This window comes from Meriones unguiculatus, chromosome 11 (assembly GCF_030254825.1).
Source record: "Meriones unguiculatus strain TT.TT164.6M chromosome 11, Bangor_MerUng_6.1, whole genome shotgun sequence".
In the NCBI taxonomy this organism is placed as follows: domain Eukaryota; kingdom Metazoa; phylum Chordata; class Mammalia; order Rodentia; family Muridae; genus Meriones; species Meriones unguiculatus.
The window spans coordinates 2,600,103-2,624,981 of record NC_083359.1 but is presented as its reverse complement, the minus strand read 5'-3'; the positions used below and the strand labels follow the sequence as shown (position 1 = coordinate 2,624,981).

The window sequence follows — 24,879 nt, the reverse complement described above, 5'->3', positions numbered from 1 at the left end:
CAGCACTCACCCCCCACCCCACCCCCACAGCAGTCAATGACATGTAACATCTGAGGACGTGGGCGTGGCTGGGTGGACCTGGCACCCCTCCCCCCCAGCGCCCTCCCCCCCCCCCCCGCAGCAGACCTGTCCGTCAGCGGCGTGATGACCAGCCGGCCGGAGTTCCCCAAGTACTCGTAGCCGTACTGGAACTGTGTGTTGGTCTGGCGGATCATACAGTCATCCACGTCCTGAACAACGGGACAGGCCGGGCTTAGGGTAGGAGGAAGGGTGGAGGTGGGTACCCACGGCGTCGGGGCGCTGGGGGCTTCTGAGTTAACGGAGGGCTTCAGGGCCAGACAGAGGGCGGGCGCCACACTGTTCCCCGCCCGACTCTCCGAGGGAGCTGGGCCCCACGAGTGGCCCGGGAGGACCGTCCCTCCCGGGCGGGGGTGAGGAGTAAGCTGTGAGGGCGGGGGACTGGGGAGCCTGCAGGGCGCCCTGGCTGCGGCGGTTTGGGCCAAGGGGCAGCGCCCGCCACCTTCTCCCAGTAGAAGCGGAGCTGGCTGAGCCAGTCAAAGGCGTTGACGTCCATGAGGCCGCTCTTGTACAGCTTCTCCAGCACGTCGCGGGCGTGGATCTCTATGGTCACCAGAGCCACAATTTTAAGCCTCATGATCTTGGTCAGGTTCCCCCTGATGGCTTCCGAATACTTGTTGAGTATCGACACCTGTGGAATGGCGACAAGGACGGGGCTGAAGGGCACCAACCGCTGCCAACCGGTGCTGCCGCCCGATGCTGGAATCCCGTATCCACCGTCCACTCGGGAGCCAGCTCCGCTCCGCGATCCCCGTATCCACCGTCCACTCGGGAGCCAGCTCCGCTCCGCGATCCCCGTACCCACCGTCCACTCATCCACTCGGGAGCCAGCTCCGCTCCGCGATCCCCGTACCCACCGTCCACTCATCCACTCGGGAGCCAGCTCCGCTCCGCGCGCGCCCCCGCCCAGCCTGCTCGGACCAGTTCAGCACAATTCACAACCCCAACCCTGCAGAGCTCCCCACCTGCTTCTTCTTCATGACCTTGAGGATCTTCTTGTCTGAGCGCTCCTTGGCTGTCATCAGGCACTTGGTGACGTCGGCAGTCCACTGGATCTGGCTGGCGGCGATGACCATCTGAGGTGGGTACAGAAGCTGACTCCAGGCTCTGCCTTTAGCCACCTACGCAGCCCAGCCCGTGGGCTCCAGCCTCTTCTGGAACCCAGAACTGCTGGGCCTCGAGGGCCCCGGAGGGTGGCGCCCAGGGTGTGAGGGCCCCAGAGGGGGAGCGGGAAGCCCCTGCTGTGAGCCTCTGCCGTCTGTGTGCTCTGTGTTCCCACACGCTGCCAGCTCCGCCATCCCCCGGCGGCTCGGCTCACCTGGCCAGCCCAGTCTTTCACCCACTTGTCCCTCTTGTTGAGGAACTTCTTGAGGGCCAAGCGGCAGCTCCGAAGCAGGTCCCGAAGGGTTGTCCTCATGGCCCGCTCCACTTCAGAAAGCCAGGACTGAGGAGGGCAAATGACACAGGCTCAGAGGCTGAGCACCCCCGCCCCCCCCAGAGGAGGCACAGGGGAAATGACTGCAGAGGGCTGAGGACCCAGGAGAAGTGTAGGGGACAGTAGCTGGCAGAGGTCTCTGAAGGAAAGGGAGGCACGAGGAGAGGGTCAGAGCACTGGTCCGGAACTCGAGTTGATGGAGAGATGACAGATGTCAAGAACATGAGCGACTGACAAAACAGCAACTGCAAAGCAAGCTCCTCTCCCTTCACGGAAATGTCCTCTCCTCATGGAGCAAAACAAACTTTCTTTCTCTCTTTCCTTCACTCTTCTTTCGTTGTTGTTTTGTTTTGTTTTTCAAGACAGAGTTTCAGAGTGGCTGCCCTGGAACTGACTCTGTAGACCAGGCTGGCCTCTACCCCAGGGACCCGCCGGCCTCTGCCTCCTGAGTGCTGGGATTACGGGCGTGGCCAAGCAAACTGTCTACCGGAAAGACAGTGTGATTCTAAGGCCCTGGGGAGCACTCACCTCCACAGCTCCATCTAGAAGCACCGAGTGGAGGAAGTCGACGTATTCGCCATCGCCGGAGAACATTCCTAATGCTTCAAACTTGCTGCTGGTGGCCCCAGCCTGGACAAGAGACAAGCTCTGTGCCACAGCCTCACCCCAGACCCTTCCGGAGGTTCCGAGCCCATCAAAGGTAACTGCTTCCCTCCCTCCTCTCAACAGTTCTGGGAAGCTCTATGAGGATGTGCAGTCATTAACTGATGGGCCTTCCAAAGCCTCAGACCTCGGCATCCCCACTCCTCCCTACCCTCACGGCCATCACGGCCAGCTCCGTCACCTTTTGGATTTTCAGCATTTTGATGTTGTCAAAGCATTTTTTGAGATGTGGCTGCACAGCTTCTGGGTTACGGGACTGGCCCAGAATCTCGAGCAGGTCATCATTGGACAGGAAGTAGAAGCGGGGAAATGCATGACGCTTGGTCTCCAAGTACATGTCCAGAGACTTCTGGATGTCTTCCAGGATGGTGTTCATTCCTATCAGTGTCTCCAGGAGCTCTGGGGAGAAGGGGGTGAATAACGCTCGGCCCCGACAGTTCTGCTCTCCCCACCTGGCCCGTGGGGCCAAGGACCAGAGCATCACAAGGGCTCTGGAGACCAGGAAGTATCCCCAGTTCCTCTGCATGCTTATCCCACGCTCTTCATTTACCATTACACGTTCTTACACACGGCGAGCTCACACATCATTAATCATGCACCACATGAGCTGACTCCACTTCTCACCAGCCTTTGGAACAATAGTCCCCTTATGCCCAAGGGCTTGGAACTTCACTGTTCAGAGCAAGAGTTCCTAGAAAATTACAAGTTATTCTGCAGTTTACACAATCCGACAAGCCAAACATTAAAGTCGCATCACAGGCACAGCGTGAAAGCAACTGTGACTCAGCAGAGGGCACCGGGCCAGGAGGCAGAGGGCCATCACTTTAGAAGTCTTTAGCTCACAAGCACTCTATCAGCATCATTGAATTTTGACCTCTTTGCTGGTGAAATAGCAGTTAAGACCCGCCACAAAGCCAGGGCTGTCCAAGAGACTCCCATACTCTGCAGCCTGTTACTATTACTCTTGGTTACCCCGAGAGGTAGGTGGTTACCACACGCAGGTAGAATGGTTACACCCGTGGGTATAATGGTTACACCCATAGATAAAATGGTTAACCACATAGGTAGGATGGTTACCCTATAGGTAGAATGGTTACCCTGTAGGTAGGATGGTTATCCTGTAGGTAGGATGGTTACCCCATAGGTGGAATGGTTACCCTGTAGGTAGGGTGGTTACCCTGTAGGTAGAATGGTTATCCTGTAGGTAGGATAATTACCATGTAGGTAGGATGGTTGCCCTGTAGGTAGGGTGGTTACCCTGTAGGTAGGATGGTTACCCTATAGGTAGAATGGTTACCCTGTAGGTAGGGTGGTTACCCTGTAGGTAGGATGGTTACCCTGTAGGTAGGGTGGTTACCCCTATACGTAGAATGGTTATCCTGTAGGTAGGATGGTTATCCTGTAAGTAGAATGGTTACCCTGTAGGTAGGATGGTTACCCCGTAGGTAGGATGGTTACCCCACAGGTAGGGTGGTTACCCTGTAGGTAGGGTGGTTACCCTGTAGGTAGGGTGGTTACCCTGTAGATAGGATGGTTACCCCTATACGTAGAATGGTTACCCTGTAGGTAGGGTGGTTACCCTGTAGGTAGGGTGGTTACCCTGTAGATAGGATGGTTACCCCTATACGTAGAATGGTTACCCTGTAGGTAGGGTGGTTACCCTGTAGGTAGGGTGGTTACCCCTATACGTAGAATGGTTACCCTGTAGGTAGGGTGGTTACCCCATAGGTAGAATGGTTACCCTGTAGGTAGGATGGTTACCCCTATACGTAGAATGGTTACCCTGTAGGTAGGGTGGTTACCCCATAGGTAGAATGGTTATCCTGTAGGTAGGGTGGTTACCCTGTAGGTAGGATGGTTACCCCATACGTAGAATGGTTATCCTGTAGGTAGGATGGTTACCCCTACACATAGAATGGTTACTCTCAAGAGACAGGGGGCGAGTCCTTACTGCTGAAGACATGTGCTTCAGAAACGGGGCCCAGAGAGAGACCCCTGACCTGGAACTGACCAGAATGACCCGAGGACTAGCTTCCATGGTACCAGGAAGCCTCATGCAGGCGTCCAAAGGAAAGAAGGAACCAACAGTTCTACCCAGCTCCAGTGCCTGTGAACCACATTAATGACAGTGTGGCACAGTGACCCTGTGGCTGCCGTGCTGGTGTGCACATCTTGCTGGTAACCTGCAGCTAACCAGACTGAAGACACAAGCAACAACAGGGAGGCCGTGGCTGGCACTGGAAACCAGGTAACTCCCACCCAGCTGGGGAAGCCGTGGTTACTGGAGGAGAGTCCACCGCCACTGATCTGCCATACAGCCGTAAGCCCCAACAGTCCACAAACACCTGTTCTTACATCCTCGCTCATCAGTCAAACTTCTCTTTGCAATGGACAGAAACCACGATAGAAAAACACAACCAGTTAACATGAGGAGCTGAGGAACCCAGGTCCAACAGATATATCTAAAAAACACTCTTTCCCCTGAGGCTCAGGGAGCATTGCAGAAGAGGGGCCAGAAAGACTGTAAGAGTCAGAGGACTATCCAGAAAAAAGACAGGAAGACAGAAAGGGAAGGAGAGAGGGAGGGAGGGAGGAAGGAAGGAAGGAAGGAAGGAAGGAAGGAAGGAAGAAAGGAAGGAAGGGAGGGAAGGAGGGAGGGAGGAAGACAGGAAGGAAGGAAGGAAGACAGGAAGGAAGGAAGAAAGAGAGAGAGAGAAAGAGAGAAAGACAGAGACAGAGACAGAGAGCCGGGTGGTGGTGCACGCCTGTAATCCCAGCACTCAGGGAGGTAGAGGCAGCGGATCTCTGAGTTGGAGGCCAGCCTGGTCTACAAAGCAAGTCCAGAACAGCCAGAACTACATAGAGAAACCCTGACTTGAAAAGAAAAGAAAAGAAAACAAAACAAAAACCTCTACCACAAAGGCCAGTTTAAGGTTCTGAACAAGATGCATTCACGTTTGTAAGTCTTAGTTTCCTCCCAGTTCACATCCCTGCCCCTTGGGGTTTTCCCCATGGTGCCCCGGTTCTGTCCTTGGGCAGAAAGCACCAACATCGTGGGTGTGGGCCCTGAGACACCCCCACGCCTTCAAGCATGTCTGGGGTCTGTAGGTTGTTGGTCTTCAGGTGACTCCTAGCTGTCACAGGATTCAGAACCCGTGGCCCAGGGGCTCGCCCCACGTGGTCACCGTCCTTGTGGCTCTGTGAGTCCATTTACCTGGACGGCTTCCGCGAACGCCATCGCGGTGACTCAGCTACAGATGGCAGTTTCCAGTCAGGGCTGCTGAGAACAGTGCTGCTAACCCAGCCCTCCCTACCGTACTGAGGGCCACTGCTCCTTCGCAGGCCCTCACAGACACTGCCATGACAGCGACCTGGAAAGCCTCGGGTGGGTTCTGAACCCCAGGCTGACTCCGTAGCCCACACTCTAAGCCACCATGGGGCTTCCCAGCAGGGCCTGCGGAGGTCTTGCCTGGGTAGTGGGTGCTTCGCAGAGCGTTGTTGTCCTTGCTCATCCGGTCCATGATGGCTTTCCAGTTGTTGTTGACCTGGTCAAACAGGGCTGACTCGCTGGGCAGCTGCTTGCGGATGTCTTCTCCAATGAAGATGTTCTGAGGGGCCGTGGGGTCGGGATGAGAGGTGCCTCTCCCTCCCCGCGCCCTCCCCCTGCGTGCTCCCAGGTCAGCGGTGAGCAGAAGCTGGGCACCAGCAAGGTGCCCGAGGTCTGGAGGGAAAGCTGGAACTGGGGGTTCAGGATAGGGCCCCCAAGGGAAACGGAACCTGGAGGAGCGAAGGCTTGCTGGGTGGGAGAAGAGGCAGAGGTGGGAGGACCCAGGCCAGTATCGAGGCTCCAGGCATAGCGAAGCTCTCAAGCAGGGCGAGGGACCGGGGGCATGGGCTCTGACCTCCAGGTACATCCACTGGCGCTGCACCGTGAGGACCATCTCGATGACCTCCAGAATGAGGGAGAGGCAGCGCTCCCAGTGGTCCACATCCTTCTCAAAGGCCTTCACGAACCGAGAGGCCTTCATGGTCGACAGCGCCACCTGGTTGTCCTCCAGGGCCTGGAACACTTCTTCCGTCCCCCTGGGGCCAGAGGCTCGACGTCACTGCCGCTTTGCCAGGGCCGTAGCCCCTCCTCTGCAGCTGGGGTCCCGAGCGCCGCCCCCCGGGAGCCCCCCTACCTGAGGCGGTGGTGGCCCTTGTCTTTGTAGGGCACTATGTCTAGCTGAGTCACATCCCAGGTTTTGGCGATGTTCTGTAATCCCTGTGAAGAGAGATTGGGGGGGACAGAGCAATCGGCACCCCGTCCGCAGTGGCTGAGAGGGGCTCGGGAGGGGCCCTCGACGCCGGCAGGCTGCGGGTGGGGGCATCAGCGTACCACCTCTATGGCCAGCTCTTTGGTGGCGGAGGCAGAGATCTCCGAGATCTTCTCCACATGCTGGTCCATGCCCATCTTCACGATCTCCTCCAAGGTGAAGCTCTCCGACTCCTGGTTGAACTCCCTCTGGACCTCTTCTTTGACCTGGTCCCAGTGCCTGCCGCCCGGGGCAGGGAGTGTGTCACCTCAAGGCCGGCTCGGGGCTGCCCGCAGGCGTCACGGTCAGCCCTGGGCTTGCCAGTGGGACTAAGTCTCCTGCTTAGCGTGTGTCATGCTCGGCCCTCCACACCTAGCATGGCCTTAAAAAAAGCCCTCCTCTCGCTTCTTCCCATTGGAACGCGACCATTCCGGCCGGAAGGTGCAGTCTTAGCACCGTGACAGAGGTGGACGTGGCGCCCTCCAGGAGCCGACTCTCTGGAGAGGGAGCTAAGGCAGGCGGTCTGTGATGGTCACTCCGTGACGGTCACACGCGGGGCTGAGAGGGCTCCCGCGGTTCTGTGACTCAGGAGCACTCCATGCTGGGAGGTGCTGCTCTCTCCTCTGCACGCGAACGTTACGGAGCCTCCACAGCTCACAAATCCAGACGCTGGGTTAGACTGACACTCGTAATCCCAGGGGTAAAGCACTGCCAAACTGGGGCAGCAGAGACATGCCGAACCAAAACGGGCTTCTCCTGAACGCGCTCTGACTTAGACACAGTTAACGCTGTCCCCACCTGCTTGCCATCCTCTGCCATCGAATGAACTCCTGGAAACGGTATCGGAAGACTCAAAGTGTCTGGGACTTTGAAACAGGGAGCGCTTCCTCTTTCTTAAGATTCATCTTTTTATGTGCATCAGTGCTTTGCCTGCATGGATGTCTCTGTGAGGGTGTCGGATCCCCTGGATCTAGAGTTACAGACAGTCGTGAGCTGCTATGTGGGTGGCGGGAATTGAACCCTGGATCCTCTGGAAGAGCAGCCAGCACTCTTAACTACTGAGCCATCTCTCCAGCCCCTGAAAAAGCCTTCTTAAACTAGGCTCAAAGGCAAAAACCATTTTGGCTACAACAAAATAAAGCTTTTTTTTTTTTTAAGTGAAAACAAAAAGGCTTAGCTCTAATAGAGGCAGGAGGAGACAGAGAGAGGCATGAGGGAAGAGGCCAAGGACAACCCAGGACAGCGACAGAAGCTGGAAGAGAGCGGCAGCCCGGACACACGAGCCCCACGCTGACCGCAGCCACGGTGCGGCTGGCCTCAGCCTAGGTGCCCACCAACCACTGAGCGGAAAACCACTCAGCCTTTAAAAGGGCAGGATTTGGTGACCCGGGTCTTTCATCCCTGCAGAGGCAGGCGGATGTCTGTGAGTTCAAGGGCCAGCTTGGGTTACTCGGCCACCTGTTGGTCACCCTGAGCCACACAGTAAGACCTTGTCTCTAGGAGGAGGAGGAGGGAGAGACGCTGCCATTTTCAGCAGCGTAGACGTGTGCGGAGGGCTCCGTGCTAAGTGACACAGGTGAGCACAGAAAAGCGAGTCCCCAGGACCTTCCTGAGACACACAGCAGAAACAGCCCCTCTCACAGAGTGGGGCGGAGAAGGGGTGTCCAGGGGTTGTGGCGGACAGTCGGTGGGGATGGCCGAAGCCCGTGGAGTTGCAGCTAGACAGAGGGAGCGAGCTCAGAGCCCCCCTCTCCCTGCTGGAGCTGTGCTCACTGCGCCTGCGGCCGCTGCAGCAGGAACAGGCTGTGTGTGAGAACCGCTCTGCCTCTGCCTCTCGGGTGCTGGGATTGAATTCTACAGAGCTGTGACTGCAGCCAGTTCTGAATGGCCATGGAGGTGCTGGGAATTGAACCTGGGCCCTCTCGCAAGGACGAGCGCTAACTGATGAACTGCCTCTCCAGCCCCTGACCAGTTCTCATGTTTATAACTGTTCCTAAACAGAAAGGGGTCGGATGGGAGCCGGGTTGTACCCAGCCCAGCTGATGAGTGAGGTAAAGGGACAGGCGTGTGAGGTGACACACATGCTAACACACACATGCTCTCGCACAGTGTGACAGCCTTCAGCACACCGTGCCGAATGTGACAAATATGTGCCCTTTTGTCACGGTTGGAAAACGAGATAGGTGTGTGGGGAAAGGTGTGTGGCTGCAGAGTGTGGCAATCCGGCTCGGCTCTCAGGGCCACGGAGAGGGGACCAACGCCCACAAGCTGCCCTGTGACCTCCACACTGGAGCTGTGGTGCGCGCACATACGCATATTAAGTGTAATTTACAAGTTTCAGATCAGTTTGGGCTCGTGTTATGGCTGAACAGTCTAGAGCCAGCGCTCACAGGCCCTGAGTTCCTTCCCTAGAAGTGAAATAACCTGGGGATGAAAGTGCCTGCTGTGAACCGAAGCCCAGAGTTCGGATCGCTGCGGAGAACAAGCCAAACCCAGCCCTTAGGAGCCGGGCAGGAAGCTCGCCGGCTGGCTAGGCTGGCTGCAGGTGGGAGGCTCGGGGTTCAGACCTGCACCTCATTAAACTAGGTGGAGAGCGAGCGAGCGAGAAAAACGTCAACTTCAGCACGTGATGCACACGCGGGAAAGCGCGCACGCACACACGCACGCACGCACACACGCTTTGGTATGAAGTGAGAGGGCGGGGCGGGGCGGGGCCGCACCTCTCTCGCAGGGCGGGGTTCCGCAGGTCGGAGATGAGCGGCATGGTCCTCTTGAACTGCTCTATCTTGGAGCGCGTGGTCTCAATAATGTCCCAGTTCCGGTCCTGGGCACAGCACGGGGGCCGTCAGGGACCCGGCGCCCACGCCCCGCCGGCCGCGCCCGGCCCTCCCGGCGCCCACCTTGTACTCCTTGGCCAGCCTGGTGAGGCGGCGGTACAGCCCGTGGGCCATGGTCTCCATGGCCTCCGTCTGCAGGGTCAGGAAGCAGCCGGTCTTCCACTCGTTCCAGCTCTCCTCCCAGTCCCGCGTGATCTCCCACACCTGCTGCAGCGCCTCGAGCTCCTGTGGGCGCGGGAGGGCGGGCTCTCAGGGGTGCGGCCCCGCCCCCTCCGCAGACGCCCCGCCCTCGCCCCGCAGGCCCCGCCCTCCCCTCCACAGGCCCCGTCCCCGCAGGCCCCGCCCCTCCGCAGACACCCCGCCCCCGCCAGGCTCCTTCCCGGTCCTTCCGGTCGGGATCAAGTCTTCCCTTCCACGCTCCTGCCCCCAAGGGCTCCCTCAACAAACGCTGAGCTTAAGAGAAGCTACTCAACACTGAGTCTGGGCGAAATGCAAATTAAAACCTCAACGTGATTACCACTTCACACCCACTATGGCTAGAACAAAAAAAAAAAAAACCTTGTAAAGAAATAGTGCTGGCAAGGAGACCAGGAAGAGAGGAGTTCTCAACCCATTTGCTAGTGGGAATGTAAAATGGCACCGCTGCTGTAGAAAATCGCTTGGCTGTGCCTCAAAAGCTTAAATAGAGCCGTGCCATATGATCTGGCAACTTAATTGCTAGGCTCACACCCATGACAATCAGGAACAGGTGTCCAAACACTTAGGCATTCGCTGCACTGCAAGGGAAGGAAGCGCCCTAACCCCAGCAGCGGGTGGGTGGAGTATTAGGGAGCTGCAAACAGGAATGGAATGTGGCACTAGCTACAACAGGCCTGCGCTGGGAACCACTGTGATGCCAGCCGGGCAGCGGGGGCACCCTTAATCCCGCCGCTACAGCATTGGGCGGCAGAGGCCGGCACAGCTCCGCACAGTGAGTTCCAGGAAAGGCAGAGCTACACAGAGAGAAACCCTATCTTGAAAAAACAAAACAAAACGAAAAGCCACTATGGGAGCAAAATAAGTCCGAGACAAGGAGCCACATGATACTTGGTTTCATCTGTAGGAAATATCCAGGACAGACAAATGTACACACAGACAGTAGGCTGGTAGTGAGGGAGAGGGATGGAGGCTGTCTGTTGAGAGGAACATGATTTCCTCTTGTTTTGCGTGGGTTTTGTTTTTGTTTTCTTTTTTGTTTTGTTTTGTTGCTTTTTTTTTTCAGTCAAGTCTCTCTGTGTAGCCCTGGCTGTCTTGGAATTTGCTCTGTAGACCAGGCTGGCCTTGAACTCAGAGATCCACCTGCCTCTGCCTCCCAAGTGCTGGGACTAAAGGAGTGAACCACCACCGCCAAGCCTTGTTTTGTTTTTATTTTTATAATATCTCTTATCTAAAGATTCACTTTTATGTTATATGTACTGGCATCTTGCCTGCATGTATGTCTATATACTAGAAGAGGGTGTTGGATCCCTGGAACTGGAGTTACAGACCATGGGAGCTCCACGTGGGCGCTGGGAATTGAACCCAAGCCCTCTGGAAGAGCAGCTGTGGTGGTTTGAATAAGAACGGCCCTCAGCAGCCCATAGATCCGAATGCTCAGTCACCGGGAACGACATCCTCACGAGGGAAGAGGAGATGGGAGTGAGGTGTTGCTGTGGCGGGCCTGAGCACGCCTCTGTTTGGAGGGATGTGAAGTCTGAGGCCCTAGATGAGAGAGGCAGTTGGATGCTTCGAGTGGGGCTTACTTAGTAAGCATCTTAGCAGAGGCACGGAAGACGGCTGCTGGGTGATGTGGAACCAGCTCAAGAGGTTTCAGAGAAGAGTGTCAGTCACTGGGCACCCGGATCATTCATGTGATGTTTTAGCACAGAGTGTGTCTGCTGTCTGCCCTTCTCCAGAGAAATCTGCCCAAGGGAAATGAAGTTTTGGGAATCGGGTGTTGGCAGAGGAGGTTTCCAGACATCCTAGTGTTGGCTCCCTGTGGTTCTTGGCATCACTCATATGCAGCTCTCTAACGGAAGGACCGGGCCGAGCAAGGACAGACACAGCAGGGCTTAAGGAGAGAAGGTGTGCCAGGACAGGTGACGGTGCTCAGAGAGATAAAGAGTTTAAAGAAGAGCATGATGCTAAACGGAAAAAATAGGAGCCCATCCAGCTAAGCTTCCAACTTGTGGAAAGGAGCTAAGAAGTAAACTTCTTAAGCTCAGAAGAAAACCACTGATGACAGAAAGCAGATGAAAGAGGGGGCCATGTGCCAGCCCGGCAAGCAGCAGACCTTGGAAGACTCGGCCACACCGTTCTGGCTTTAGAGTCAAGGACACCAGGAAGAGGTTGTGGACGCTCCCTCTGTGGCCTAGGAAAGCCACTGAGGCCAGGCACGTGTCAGGGTGCCCCTGTGTGGAGGCCGTGAGGGTGAGGCCTGGATTGCCTTGGAGGCCCCAGGACGCTAGAAATGCTGGATGCGATGCCTGCTGAGAAGAGGCTAAGAGGGGGGGATCAGCAAGATGGGGACCAGCCCACGGGAGAGAAGTGTGCGAAGGTGGAAGGAACTGGAGACATGAAGAGTGCTTTGACCTCAGGCACGGAGACACAGCTTGGAGTTTGGCCAGCTGGTTTTCAGGCTTGTTTGGTCCAGTGTTTCCTCACCATCTCCCTTTGCTCCCTTTTGGAATGGTGATGTATATTCTGTGTCATTGTATGTTGGGGGTATGTGATCCACTTTTTTATTTTGATTTTATTGGGGGTTACAGATAAGAGACTACCATGAAAGCTGGGCGTGGTGGCACACACCTTTAAGCACAGCACTCGGGAGACAGAGGCAGGTGGATCTCTATGAGTTCAAGGCCAGCCTGGTCTACAGAGTGAGTTCCAGGACAGCCAGGGCTACAGAGAGACCCTGTCTCATAAAGAGAGAGAGAGAGGACAGAGAGAGCCATGCGCCTCAAAGGAGACTCTAAACTTTGGACTTTTAAACAGGGTTTAGACTACGGCCACTTTTGGAGTTGGACTAATGCATTCTTGCATTCTGACATGTCCACAGCCCTTGGAGGCCTGCGAGTGGAACGCGGGGATTCGAATAAGAGTGCCCTGGCCATGCTGTCTCCTCAGAGCACCGAGCTGCCCTGGCCATGCTGTCTCCTCAGAGCACCGAGCTGCCCTGGCCATGCTGTCTCCTCAGAGCACCGAGCTGCCCTGGCCATGCTGTCTCCTCAGAGCACCGAGCTGCCCTGGCCATGCTGTCTCCTCAGAGCACCGAGCTGCCCTGGCCATGCTGTCTCCTCAGAGCACCGAGCTGCCCTGGCCATGCTGTCTCCTCAGAGCACTGAGCTGCCCTGGCCATGCTGTCTCCTCAGAGCCACCGAGCACTGATTAAGAGGGCAGCCAGTGCTCTTAGCCACCAGCCCATCTCCAGACCCTAGAACAGCTTTACATTTTATTTGGTGCGTGTGTGTGTGTGTGTGGGGGGGGTTATGTAACACAGGAGGACACACATGGAGGTCACACCACAGCTACGTCAAGTCTGTTCTTGGGCCCTCCAACTTTACATTTAGGCCTGGTGGCAGGCACTGGCCCTGCTGAGCCAGCTTGGCCTTTGGAAATGTCACTAAATTGTCCACTTAAAATGTTGGTCTAGTGTGTGAATTTTACCTCAGTTTAAAAAACAGAACAAAACAACACAAAGCTGCTAAGGACCTCTTCAGCCCCATCCTAACCTCGTCCAGGCCCTCAGATGCACGTCCTGTCCCTGCTGTTCCTGCCTGTCCCCGAGGCCCCAGCTTGGTACCTTCTCCAGGTTCTGGAGGTCCTTGGAGAATGGCTGCTCAATCTTGAAGATGCCCAGGTTGGCCCGCAGGCTGTTTTCCTCTTCCCTCATGGCCATCAGCATGGCGCGCATCTGTGCAATCTGTTCCAGTGCCACCGTGTGGCCCACGCTGCTGGTAAAAGGCCCTACAGAGAGGCACATGTGGCTCAGACCCCACTCCAGTCCACGGTCCCGTGAAAGGCCAGCCTGTGGCTGTCTCCGTCTCTGTCTGTCTGTCTAGCTGGCTCTTGCCTGTAGCCCTGGCTATCCGGAACTCTCCCGAGACCAGGCTGGCCTCGCACTCACAGCAATCCTCCCGCCTCTGCCTCCTGAAGGCTGGGATCGCAGGCATTCGCCACTGCACCCGGCTGCCTGCGGCTCCCAACTTAGTGGGCAAATCCCGCTGCCTGGGCTGCCCTCACATGAGAGGGAGGGAGGGGGAAGGGGTGCTCTGGAGAGAAGAGCTTGCCTCAGGAAAGACCCCCAGACAGGGCAGTCTGATGGGTGGGGGATGGGAAGTAGTGTGAGAAGGCTGAAGAGCGCTGGCCCACACCCCCTCCTGAGCTCCTCCCACTCCACACCTCCTCCCACTCCACACCCCCTCCTGAGCTCCTCCCACTCCACACCTCCTCTCACTCCACACTCCCTCCTGAGCTCCTCCCACTCCACACCTCCTCCCACTCCACACCTCCTCCTGAGCTCCTCCCACTCCACACCTCCTCCCACTCCACACCTCCTCCCACTCCACACCCCCTCCTGAACTCCTCCCACTCCACACCTCCCTGGGGCACTCTGCCACACACACACACACACACACACACACACACACACGCAGCACACACGCACACACCGTTTTTCACCTTCCCAGGGCAACTCCCAGAACTAGGGAGAGAGGGGCAGAGCAAGGCCAACCTTTGAGCTCGAATTCTTCCAGAAGGTTGTGCGCCTTCTTCTTGAAGTCGTCAGCAGCGTGGATCAGGCCGGTCTTGAACTTCTCCTTGTGTTTCTTCAGCATCTGCTCACTATCCAGCAGGATTTGCTGGAAGGTCACCCACTCCCCGTTGAGACTGTCCAGCATGGCCAGGACCTGGGAGGGACAGAGGGCTGAGGTGACCACAGGCAGGAGGCCTCTCCTCGCAGGGGCCAGGCCCCCCTCCAGCAGGCCACCCCAGCTCCCCACCAGTGAGCGGCGCTCTCCCACCCCCCCCAGACCACAGCCTCGTGTGACTGCTCCCCAGGGAGCCAGTCTCAAGTGGCTGGGCCTAGAGGAGGCCTCAGTCCTGGGGAATATGCCTTCACTCGCCTCTGGGCACAGGGACCTCCTCGGCCCGGGGCCACGGGCGGACGCTCGGTGGGCCGGACGCTGCGGAAACTTACGCTGTCCGGAACCTGCACCTCGTACTTTTCCAAAATGGCGAACTGCTCGTGAATGGGGGGGATCTGGTTCTCCAGGTTGGGCAGGTTGTGCTGCAGCGTGTCCATGAGCTGCAGGCTGACCCCTAGCTCCTCCAGCGTCTGGGGAGGGCGGCTGATTCTAAAGCAGGGAGATGGGTGTCGGCGCAGAGCGAGGCCCCAGAACGCATGCGCACACAGGCGCACACACATGCACGCATGCACGCACGTGCACACACACACACCCGCCCTCCCCTGTGCTCGGGAGGGCGAGCCTGGCGTACTTCTCGGCGTTCTCCTTGAGGTAGGTGTGCAGGTCCAGGAGGCGGCCGGCCGCCATCTCCTTGAGCAGCGTGGTGAACTTGTTCTGCCACTCGTTGCAGTGCTGCACCAGCGAGAACTTGAGGTGGGAGCAGTCCAGCAGGACGAACTGGATGTTGAGCACCGTCTCCTCCTTCTGCACGTTGTTCGCCACCTCCGTGTAGCTGCGGGAGCGCGGGCGTGGAAGAGGCCCTCGTCCCCGCCCGGCCACCCCACACCCAGCCCAGCCCACACCCAGCCCAGCCCACCCCACACCCAGCCCAGCCCACACCCAGTCCTGCCCAGCCCACACCCAGCCCACCCCACACCCAGCCCACCCCACACCCAGTCCTGCCCAGCCCACACCCAGCCCAGCCCACATCCAGTCCTGCCCACCCCACACCCAGTCCTGCCCAGCCCACACCCAGCCCACCCCACACCCAGCCCAGCCCACATCCAGCCCACCCTACACCCAGCCCAGCCCACACCCAGCCCAGCCCAGCCCACATCCAGCCCACCCTACACCCAGCCCAGCCCACACCCAGCCCAGCCCAGCCCACATCCAGCCCACCCTACACCCAGCCCAGCCCACACCCAGCCCAGCCCAGCCCACATCCAGCCCACCCTACACCCAGCCCAGCCCACACCCAGCCCAGCCCAGCCCAGCCCACACCCAGCCCAGCCCACACCACACCCAGCCCAGCCCACACCCAGCCCAGCCCGGCCCACACCCAGCCCGGCCAACACACACACACACACACACACACAGCCGACCCCACACCCAGCCGACCCCACACCCAGCCCACCCCCAGCCCGGCCCACACCAACGCCTGTCCACCCGAACCTGCCACCACCCGGCCACCCGAACCTGGCACTCCAGGCAGCTCGACGGCCAGGGCCGCCCAGGTCAGCCCGTGCTTGGAGGGCACTGGGGCTTCCCAGACTTCCCCTGTCGCCCCCAGCCTTGGAGTCCAGGTCCAGGCTCTCAGCACACGGCCTGAGCTCGGGTGCCTCAGGCAGGCCTTTCATTCAGGAGATAAGAGCTGGCATTTTACTAGGCTGGACTCAGACTCCTGAACACCAATGGTCCCCCTGCCTCAGCTTCCCCAGCAGCCGAACTACAGCTGGAGTCCATCTGCTCCCCAAACCTCCCTTTTTGGTTTGGTTTGGTTTGGTCTGGTCTGGTCTGTTTTTCCGGGAGTGCTTGCCCAGCCTGGGTCTTTATCTGCACGTCCATAACCCAGCGGTGGCCCAGGCTGGCCCAGGGGAGCCACCACTGCATGGAGGCCCCTTTGCCTCCTTTCCTGTTCCTTGCCCTGGCCTCCACGTTGTGGGAACACACTTGTGGGCTCCCGCCCGCCCGCACCTCCTCCTGTGAGGCCCCACCTCCGCTGATGAGACCCCACCCTGCCGCCTCTGGCCAGAAAGCCTTTCTTTCTGCATTGCCATGGATTCAAAATCCCCCAGAGTCTGTGTGGTGACTCCCGTCTGCACTTTGGTGCTATTGGGAGACGGTGGGAAGAGGGGAACGGAGGAGGGAGTGTTCTCATGCTGGAGGGGCCCCCACCATTCCTGTCACGCCCCCCCCCACACCGTCCTGCCCTGTCTGTCTCTCCTTTGCTGAAAGCCATAAGGCCTGTGGCTTTGCACCAGCTGTGAACCAAACGACCCTTCTGTCTGGATTTTTTATGGTAACACATGCTGACTGGCATGCCTAGTGAGCTGCCCCCACAGCCTGCACGCCTAGCCACAGTGCAAATGCGGGAGCCGGTATAGGTCACGGCAGGCGCCTGCGTGCTTTGGGGGCTCAGAGCTCTGCGGCTCTGTGGTGGGAAGTGGCCTGCTCCAGGAGGCTAAAGCCTGGTGAGGCTGCAGAGCAGCGGCTGAGGGCTGGGCTCAGCCCTCCCGGCGCCCCAACACTCCCACTCCCTCAGCCTCGCGCCTCTCTTCCTCACTATGCTAGTGCCCTGAGGAGAAAGACCTGTTTTTCTTTTCTTTAAGAGATTCTTCATGGCCCATAGAATTGTGTGCAGTGAACAAATGGCCATGGCCAGGGACCATCAAAGATGGCAGTCAAGGTCAGAACTTAAGAATCTTCCGTCTAGTTCCAGCCTATCGCGGTAGAGTTCTGGGAGTGAAAATGGTTCCCCTCTCTCTCCTTCTCTCCTCTCCCCCTTCTCCCTCCCTCCTCTCTCTCCCTCCCACTTCTTCTTTCATCAATATTCTTTCTTTTCTTTAAGTCATGATGTTACTATGTCTGTATCTCCGGCCACAAACTGCACTGCTCCTGCCTCCGCTCCCGCGTGCTGGGGTCACAGGCGTGAGCCACAACGCTCGCGTTTTCCACCTTTTCCGTCTCAAACATTTCATCCTTCCCCACCCACCCTCCTACGCTCCTCTCACAACTGCCATTCTCTAAACTTGTCCAGCTCCTTATGGATCTCTGCCCTCAAAAAGCAAAGGTCCAACCAGGGGGGGAGGGGGGACACGCCTGTGATCCCAGCACTCAGGAGCCTGAGGCAGGTGGATCTCTCTGAGTTTGAGACAGCCTGTTCTACAGAGTGAATCCAGGACAGCCTGGGCTACACAGAGAAACCCTGTCTTGAAAAACGAAACAAAAAGCAAAGCATAGGTCCCACAGTGTTTTCCCACAGCTCAGGGCCCTCAGCGTCCCCACAGTGGGCGCTGGACACTCCACCCTCTCCTCACTCACCGGGCAATGTCGGCATCGAAAGAGGAGACAGGGGGGTTGAGGCGCTGGTAGCGGCGGATGAACGAGTCCTTGTTGATCTCCCAGATCTCGCGGTACATGTCCCACGTCTTGAGGTAGTTCTGCAGCAGGGCTGCGTTGCTGGCCATGCCGCTGCTGATCTGGGCCTGGATCTTCTTGACGTCCTCGTCCCGCTCTTCGGGGGCCGAGAGAGCAGAGAGGCGCGTCTCAGCGATCCCTGCCCGGTGCAGCCTGGCCCCGGGCACTGGCCGGGACCTCCCAACCACTGGTCTCCATAAGTGCACATTTCAGAAAGAGCATCAGAAAGCAGCGGGGAGGGCTGGAGAGATGGCTGCGTGGTTAGGAGGAGCAGGGTTCGGTTCCCAGCACTCACTCGGAGGCTCAGCCTGTAACGTCAGGTCTAGGGGACACAAGGCCTTCTCTCCGGCCTTGGTGGGCCCCAGGCACACCTGTGGTGCACAGGCCTACGTTCAGGCAAACACCTGTACACACAAAGTAAAAATAACAAATCTCTAAAAATGAATAAAAGAACTGCGCGGTGATTAGTACTCCTTTATACCAGGCACTCAGAAGGTGGAGGCAGGTGGACCTCGAGGTTCAAGGTCGGCCGAGTGCCCAGGGCTACACAGAGAAGCCCTGACTCCAGAAAAGAAGAGTGAGAGGAAGGAAGGAAGCAAGCGGAGGAGGCAGCAAGGGTCTGACCCTACCCCTTCCTGTGGGAATCAAGGCCTCTTCTAGCCCAACACGAGTCTCAAACTCGTCCTTGCTCACCTCCCGGCCCAGGCTTCACACCACGGGTAGCCTAGCGGTAAGCCCCTCCCCACGCCTGCTCCTTCCTCAGCCTGGGCTCTTGGCCAAGCTTCCCATGGCCACAGCGGCGCCTGGCCCAGTGGGAGGGAAACACCCTGCTCGCTCCCAAGGGCCCGCCCACTCACCCACGAGGACGTGGATGGGTTCTCGAGTCATCTTTCGCTTCATGAGGATGTCGGGGAGGTGGCGGAAGACAGAGATGGTGGAGAAGAGGTGGCTGCCAATGTCGTTGACCACGCTGGCCAGGGTCTGCAGAGTCGGCGAGAACTCCACCTGGGAAGCACGGGCCAGCTCAGCGCGGCTCCTGGGAGCCCGGCCTCCAGGCCTTCAAGGCTTCAGGCGCAGGGGACAGTCAGGCCAAGGAGGACCTTAAGAGCAGGGTTCTGAGGGCCAGGGTCGGCAGCACTGCGGCTCAGAGACCGGTTCCTGGCACCCCATGGTGGCCCACCAGCGCCGTAACTCACTTCTGAAGGACCCGTGACCCTCCTCCAGCCCCGCAGACACCGGGCGCACACATGGCACCCAGACACACACGCAGGCAAAACACCGGTGCACGTTTAAGAAACGAAGAATTGAGAGAAAGCAGCAATTGAGAGCGGGCGCAAGGCGGAAGAGACGCATCTCCTACGCAGGCCCCAACCTAAGATTCGGGAGGCACCACGGAAGGGGGCGTGGAGAGACCTCGAGGACCCCAGGAAACCTGCTGCGGGACGGGTCTCCCTCCCGGGGTCCTCAACAACACGGCTGCCCACACAAGGCCTGAACAGGGACACACCAGCAGGCATGCTTGTGTGGAAAAAAAGGAGTCTCACGGGGTCTCCGCCCTAGAGTGCGAGAGAATCGTCCCGGGAATGGCTGTTTAGCCCTTAAATGGTTGCTTAGGGCTGAGTGGTCAACCCTGAAAGCCTGAAATTGCAAACAACACAGAACAGACTCAGATAATTAAAGAAAAGCGGTCATGAAATTGAGAGAGAGCTAGTGGGGACATGGAAGGTGCTGACTGGGGAGAGGAAAGTGGAGAACTGATGTTATTATATAGTTTAACTTTTAAAATTAATATTTAAAAAAATAATCGGGAGGGCTGGAGAGATGGCTCAACGGCTAAGAGCACTGGCCACTCTGCCAGAGGCCCTGAGTTCGGTTCCCAGCTCCCACACAGCAGCTACAACCATCCGTAACGGGACCTGATGCCCTCTTCTGGCCTGCATGCGTGCATACAGACAAAGCACTCACACATACATAAATAAAATGAAATAGCAATAGTAATTGGGAAAACTGAAAACTAAGGTGTGAGAGTTTCGAGGTGTCGGGGGCTCGGGGCCCTTACCTGCGCCACCTCGCCCTGAAGGTCATTCTGTAGAATGACGAGGACTCGGAAAAGTGGGTTCGGCGTGGTCTTCCCGTCGCCGTTGATGGCCTTGGCAAGCTCCAGCAGGGACCACTTCACGTTCGTGCGCAGGGCGTCCTCCATCATGCGGTCCAGACGGATGGTGTAGAACATCCACTGCTGCTGGATCTGGGGACGAGGGGACAAGCGCCCGGCCGGTGGGGGGGCGCGGGCGGCTCCGGAGGGCAGCTGGCACCCCTCTGGCCTCCGAGGGCAGCAGGCACACACGGGGTGCCCCTATGTGCGGGCAAAAGGCTTGGACACAGAAACAAATCCTCCAAGTGAGCGAGGATGCTGCAGGAGGAGACCTGGACACTGAGGGTGACCTGAGGTTGGACCAGGGCAGGACACCTGGAAAACATGCGCTGGAGAGAGGCCGGGAGAGGGGCAGTGTGCCAGGCGGGTGAGTAGTCTCCCTACCACAAAAGCCACCTTGGGGCCCCGGATGCCCACCTCAGGGCCGTCGTTCTTGAACACCTCGTAGGAGTTGGTCATGATGTTCACCACGTCCTGGTGCAGGTTCACCAGCTTCTGCTGGACGGCCAGCCGGTGCTCCCTCTGGGCCTCCTCAAACTCCAGGTCCCTGTACACCTGCTTGCCCGTGATGCGCACCAGCAGCATCTCCGACATCTCCTGGGCCTTCCAGCCGATGGTCAGCGTGGCGGCCTTGAAATCGTTCACAATCATCTGCACCTAGAGCCAGGCATGGCGGCGGTTCGAATCCCCGGAGCTGTGCGGGTGCCTCTACCCTCCCCACGAGGACCCTCTGCTCCCGCTCCGCCTCCTGCCAGAGTTTCTGATGTTAAAAAACAAAACTCCTTCCTTTTCAGTGGGGAAATCCGTCCACAGCAGGCAAAGGTCCGGGAGCTTGGAGGGGGCTCCTCCACCACGGTTAGTCTATCTCGTAACACTTCCTGGCTCTCCTCCATCTCCAAAGATCGAGGCGTGGCTGAGGCGCCTCTCGCAGCCCCCGGGGCTGGTGCGTGCCGGCCCAGGCCTACCTTGCTGGCGTGGATGCGGCACTCTGTGATGAAGAACGCGCTGGCTCCCTTCAGGGCCCAGTGCAGCTTCTTCAGCCCCGGGTGGATCTTCTTATCCAGGAAGCGGATCCGCTCCTTGAACAGGGCCTGTTCGTCTGGGGACAGCATGGCAATGATCCTGTGTGTGAGGGAAGGCGCTGCTGAGCCGGGAGAGAAAGCTGCGAGGGCCTCTCCTCCTGCCAGCAAACTTGGCAGTCTCCGGGCTCGCAACGCTAGCCTGGGCTCCCGCTCCCTGAAGAAACCACGATAATGCGAGTGTTAGCTGGAGCGTGCCGGCCGGGCCGGGGAGTGGGTCAGTGTTACAGGCACTTGCCATGAAGTCTGATGACCTGAGTTCAATTCCTGGGACCCTTCCATGGCGGAAGGGGAGAACTGACTTCTGCAGGATGTCCTCTGAGCCCCCCGTGCACGCCGGTGCTGGAGGGATGGGTCAGCGGTTAAGAGCGCTTGCTTTGCTTGGGACCCTGGTTCAGCTCCCGGCCCTGGCACGGCCTCTCACGGCCGTCTGTGCTCCCAGGAGCTCTGACATGTTCTGGCCCTCCTTAGGGACCGGGCCTGTGCGTGGTGCCCGGAGAAAGGACCCACACGAAAGAGCACAAGAGAGAGAAAGGCAGGTGTGAAGCATGCCTCCCGCTGACGCCAAGGGTACCACCCGGCACGCAGCCTTCCCTGACCTCCACACCAAGCCTGGGTCCCGCCCCGCCCGTCCCCGAGGCGAGGAAGGCCTGTAACACTGTGTCTTGTGGAGCTGGCTAGAACATGGCGCGTGAAGCTGTCGTGGATGGGACTGGCGCCTTGAGTGAGAGGCCTAGGACAGCTCCGCATCACTCGAGCACGGAAGACACCGACAGGTAGCGCTTAGAAACCAGACGGCATCACCTGACTCCGGTATGCCTACCTTGGTCTTGAACTTCCCAGGCTTCCAGAATGTGAGTGATGGATTCGGTTCTTTCTTTCTCTCCCCCGTCCCGTCCCGTCCCCCAGACAGGGTTTCTCTGTAGTCCTGGCTGTCCTGACTCCCTTCGTAGACCAGGCTGGCCTCGAACTCACAGAGGTAGGCCTGCCTCTGCCTCCCCGAGAGCGCTAGGATGGCAGGCCTGCCTGTGCCACTGTGAATTCGGTTCTTTCTGAGCCGCCCGTCGCCGGAGGGGACAGGCCTGACTGCGGCCGCGGAGGGCGCCCCACCTGTTGTAGTCCCGGGCGACCAGCAGCAGGTTCTCTCGGAGGATGCGCAGGTCCTCGGCGCGCTCGGCCACGGTCATCACATAGTGGGGCGTCTCGAACAGCAGCCGCTCCCAGTAGTCGATCTCCACGAAGAGAATCAGGAGCGACCTGAGAGAGACGGCGGCGCTGAGCACTCGGGAGTGGGGTGCCAAGGGGATGTTTGGCAGGCACAGAGCAGGCCTTCCCCGGTGGCCGCGGCAGGCCCACGGCCTGGCCAGGCGCCAGCGGCCACAGCCCGGAACCACCGGGCGCCCCGAGAGCCCCGGACTGCAGCCCCAAGGACGCCCCTAGGGCAGGCGCTGAAACAGACCCCAACAGGAGGAAATTCACGAAGCAGCTTCCCGAGTCCTCCGGCTGCAGAGCAGGGGCTGAGGGCGCGGGGATGGGGGAGGCCGCCCTGACGGGGGACCCCAGGCTGGGAAGGAACTGCTGTCCCCAGAGCCAGGGGGAGACACAGCGTTCCCAAGCTCAGGGCGAAGGCTTCTCGCTCCCTGAGGAGACCGAGCTCCGAGTGTTAGGTGTGCCAGGGCGGCAACACGCCAAGAAAGGGCCGCCCGCCTTTGGAGGGCTCTTCTGCGGCCCCTGAGCGGTCGGGAGGGAAGGCCTGAGAAGGAAGACAGCCACGCCGCCGGTTGGCGGACCCCACCCAGCCCTGCCCAGGGCCCGGTCGGTTTCCTCTCCTAGCTGTGAGGAGAGGGGCTTTTCTGGTCTCCTTTCCTGGCACGCTAGGACTCTTGTTTGCTTGCTCTGGTATTCTGAGAGAATCTCATGCTACCCAGGCTGGCCTTGAACTCGCCGAGGATGAGCTTGAACTGCTGCTAGCCTGCCTCCACCTCCCGAGGGCTGAGATTACAGACGCACACCACATGTTCAGCTGTGGGAGCCCCTGGTGCCTCACGGCCCCCGTCCTCCTCTTGGGGCCTCTCCACACGACCCCGTCCTCCTCTCGGGGCCTCTCTTGCCTCTGAGCTACTCAGAGACAGTTGTGTTTCCTGGGTCTATCGGGAGCACCACCCTTTGTTCTCATTTCTTGTCTGGGCTTCTCCCCCCAAAGTTCAAAATGACAACAGAAATATTCAAAACTCCAAATAAGGTAAAATTGACTGAAACCTCCCAGAAGACAGGAAAAGGAGGTTAAAGAGAGAGAGAGAGCGTGCTTCTATGGAGAAAGCAGAAAATGCCCCACAGTCAATGCTGTGTTGATTGTCTGCTGGAGAGAATGCTGTGGTGAGCATAAAAATTAATTTCATTTACTAGTGACATCTGCCTTGGGCAGCACAATCCCATCGCCTCCAATCCGAGGAGCTCTCCTTGCCAAGCCACCGTCATGCCCCTGACACACCCAGGAATTCTGGGATCCAAGAGCATCCCACCACACCCAGCCCCCTCTACCCCTGCTGCAAGCTTACCCCGCCACCTGCTCTCTGACCTCACAAAAGCCTTACGGCCTCGGTATTCACTTCCCCGTGTGTTCACTCCTCCACAGGCCGCTGTCCTTTACTCCACATTTTGTGTTTGTCTCTAGTCTGTGTGGGAATGGAAGCAAGTGTGCTGAGCGCACGGTCTCCAGGCCCAGCCCTTAGCTTTGCTTTCTTTCTTTCTTTTTGATTTTTCAAGACAGGTTTCTCTGTGTAGCTCTGGCCATCCTGGACTCGCCCTGTAGACCAGGCTGGCTTGGAACTCACAGCAATCAGATCTGCCTCCGGCTCCCTGAGTGCTGGGATTACCGGCTCCTCATCTTAACTCTTTTACCAACCCTCAGCCTTTTGTCCTTTAGTGTCAATATCTCACGGAAACTCCAGCTGAAGCCAGCCACGTTAGTGCGAGACGGGAATCCCAGCATTCCGAACACGAGTTCTGGGTTGGGGATGGGGTAGAGTGGGGGGTAGGTGAGATCTATTAGCTCTCCTTCAGGCTAAGTCATGTGAGGCCAGCTGAGCGACGCGATAAGAATCTCAGGTTAGTCCAGCCCTCACTCTAATCCTCCCCTGCGGCCCAGCTCAGCTGTCCAGGCTGCAGCTGTCTTTCCCAGTCACTCCCTTACTCTCTTCACCGACAGCACAGCTGGAACACAGAGAGAGTGACAGGGACCACTGAGGTACCGGCATGAAAACAGACACACTGACCAACGGGGTAAAACCGAACAGCTACAAATAACATGATCCCTACAGACAACTAGTTTGTTTTCTTGTTTGTTTGTTGGAGACAGGGCTTCTCTGTGTAGCCCTGACTGTCCTAGAACTCACTCTGTAGACCAGGCTGGCCTTGAACTCCTGAGTGCTGGGATTAAAGGAGTGAGCCACCGTGTCTGACCGACAGCTGGTTTTTGATAAGCAAACACACACACACCCCGGAGAACAGATAGCATCCTCAACAAATGGTCCAAGTCAAAGTGGACAGCTGCTCCAAGAATGAAAACAGATCCGTATCTATTGTCCTGCGCAAGACTCAACTCCAAACAGGTCACAGCCCTCGGCGCAAGGCCAGACACCCTGACGCTGACAGAACACAAAGTGGGCAGAATAGGCTTGAGCCTTTCTGAACAGGGCAGCAGGACTGAAGGCTTTAAGATCAACAGTTGATAACTGGGACCCCATTAAGATAAGAAGCTTCGATACAGCAAGCGACGCCATCACTGAGCAAAGTGCACGCCTACAGAAAGCCCGTCGGGTGAGCGCGGCCCCTGCTCCCTGTTGTGAGCGGACCTGCTGACCATGAGGCCAGCTTCGCGGTCATGGCCTCCGAGTGCCCCTCTTTCCGCACGAACGCTCCGAGGGGCTCCGTCCTGAAACCCTGTCCCCATCAGGAGCCCCGCCCTCCAGCTCTGCTGTGGCCACACTTCCTCCACG

General features: G+C 58.3%; 1 protein-coding gene across 1 annotated transcript in view; it reads right to left on the bottom strand.

Moving 5' to 3' along the window:
• The window catches only part of Dnah2 (dynein axonemal heavy chain 2), a 110,009-nt gene that overhangs the window by 43,657 nt on the left and 41,473 nt on the right, over positions 1 to 24,879 (bottom strand). Inside the window, exons 15-36 of the mRNA XM_060365002.1 lie at positions 21,992 to 22,138; positions 20,768 to 20,924; positions 20,220 to 20,459; positions 19,707 to 19,895; positions 18,505 to 18,652; positions 17,552 to 17,744; positions 14,823 to 15,023; positions 14,524 to 14,680; positions 14,059 to 14,233; positions 13,129 to 13,292; positions 9,372 to 9,533; positions 9,192 to 9,295; positions 6,555 to 6,711; positions 6,358 to 6,440; positions 6,079 to 6,259; positions 5,646 to 5,784; positions 2,358 to 2,575; positions 2,042 to 2,143; positions 1,397 to 1,522; positions 1,044 to 1,154; positions 521 to 709; positions 127 to 230 (exon numbers count right to left, since the gene is read on the bottom strand). Coding sequence (XP_060220985.1) covers positions 127 to 230; positions 521 to 709; positions 1,044 to 1,154; positions 1,397 to 1,522; positions 2,042 to 2,143; positions 2,358 to 2,575; positions 5,646 to 5,784; positions 6,079 to 6,259; positions 6,358 to 6,440; positions 6,555 to 6,711; positions 9,192 to 9,295; positions 9,372 to 9,533; positions 13,129 to 13,292; positions 14,059 to 14,233; positions 14,524 to 14,680; positions 14,823 to 15,023; positions 17,552 to 17,744; positions 18,505 to 18,652; positions 19,707 to 19,895; positions 20,220 to 20,459; positions 20,768 to 20,924; positions 21,992 to 22,138 — 3,447 coding nt within the window. The remainder of the gene's footprint in view (positions 1 to 126; positions 231 to 520; positions 710 to 1,043; positions 1,155 to 1,396; positions 1,523 to 2,041; positions 2,144 to 2,357; positions 2,576 to 5,645; positions 5,785 to 6,078; positions 6,260 to 6,357; positions 6,441 to 6,554; positions 6,712 to 9,191; positions 9,296 to 9,371; positions 9,534 to 13,128; positions 13,293 to 14,058; positions 14,234 to 14,523; positions 14,681 to 14,822; positions 15,024 to 17,551; positions 17,745 to 18,504; positions 18,653 to 19,706; positions 19,896 to 20,219; positions 20,460 to 20,767; positions 20,925 to 21,991; positions 22,139 to 24,879) is intronic.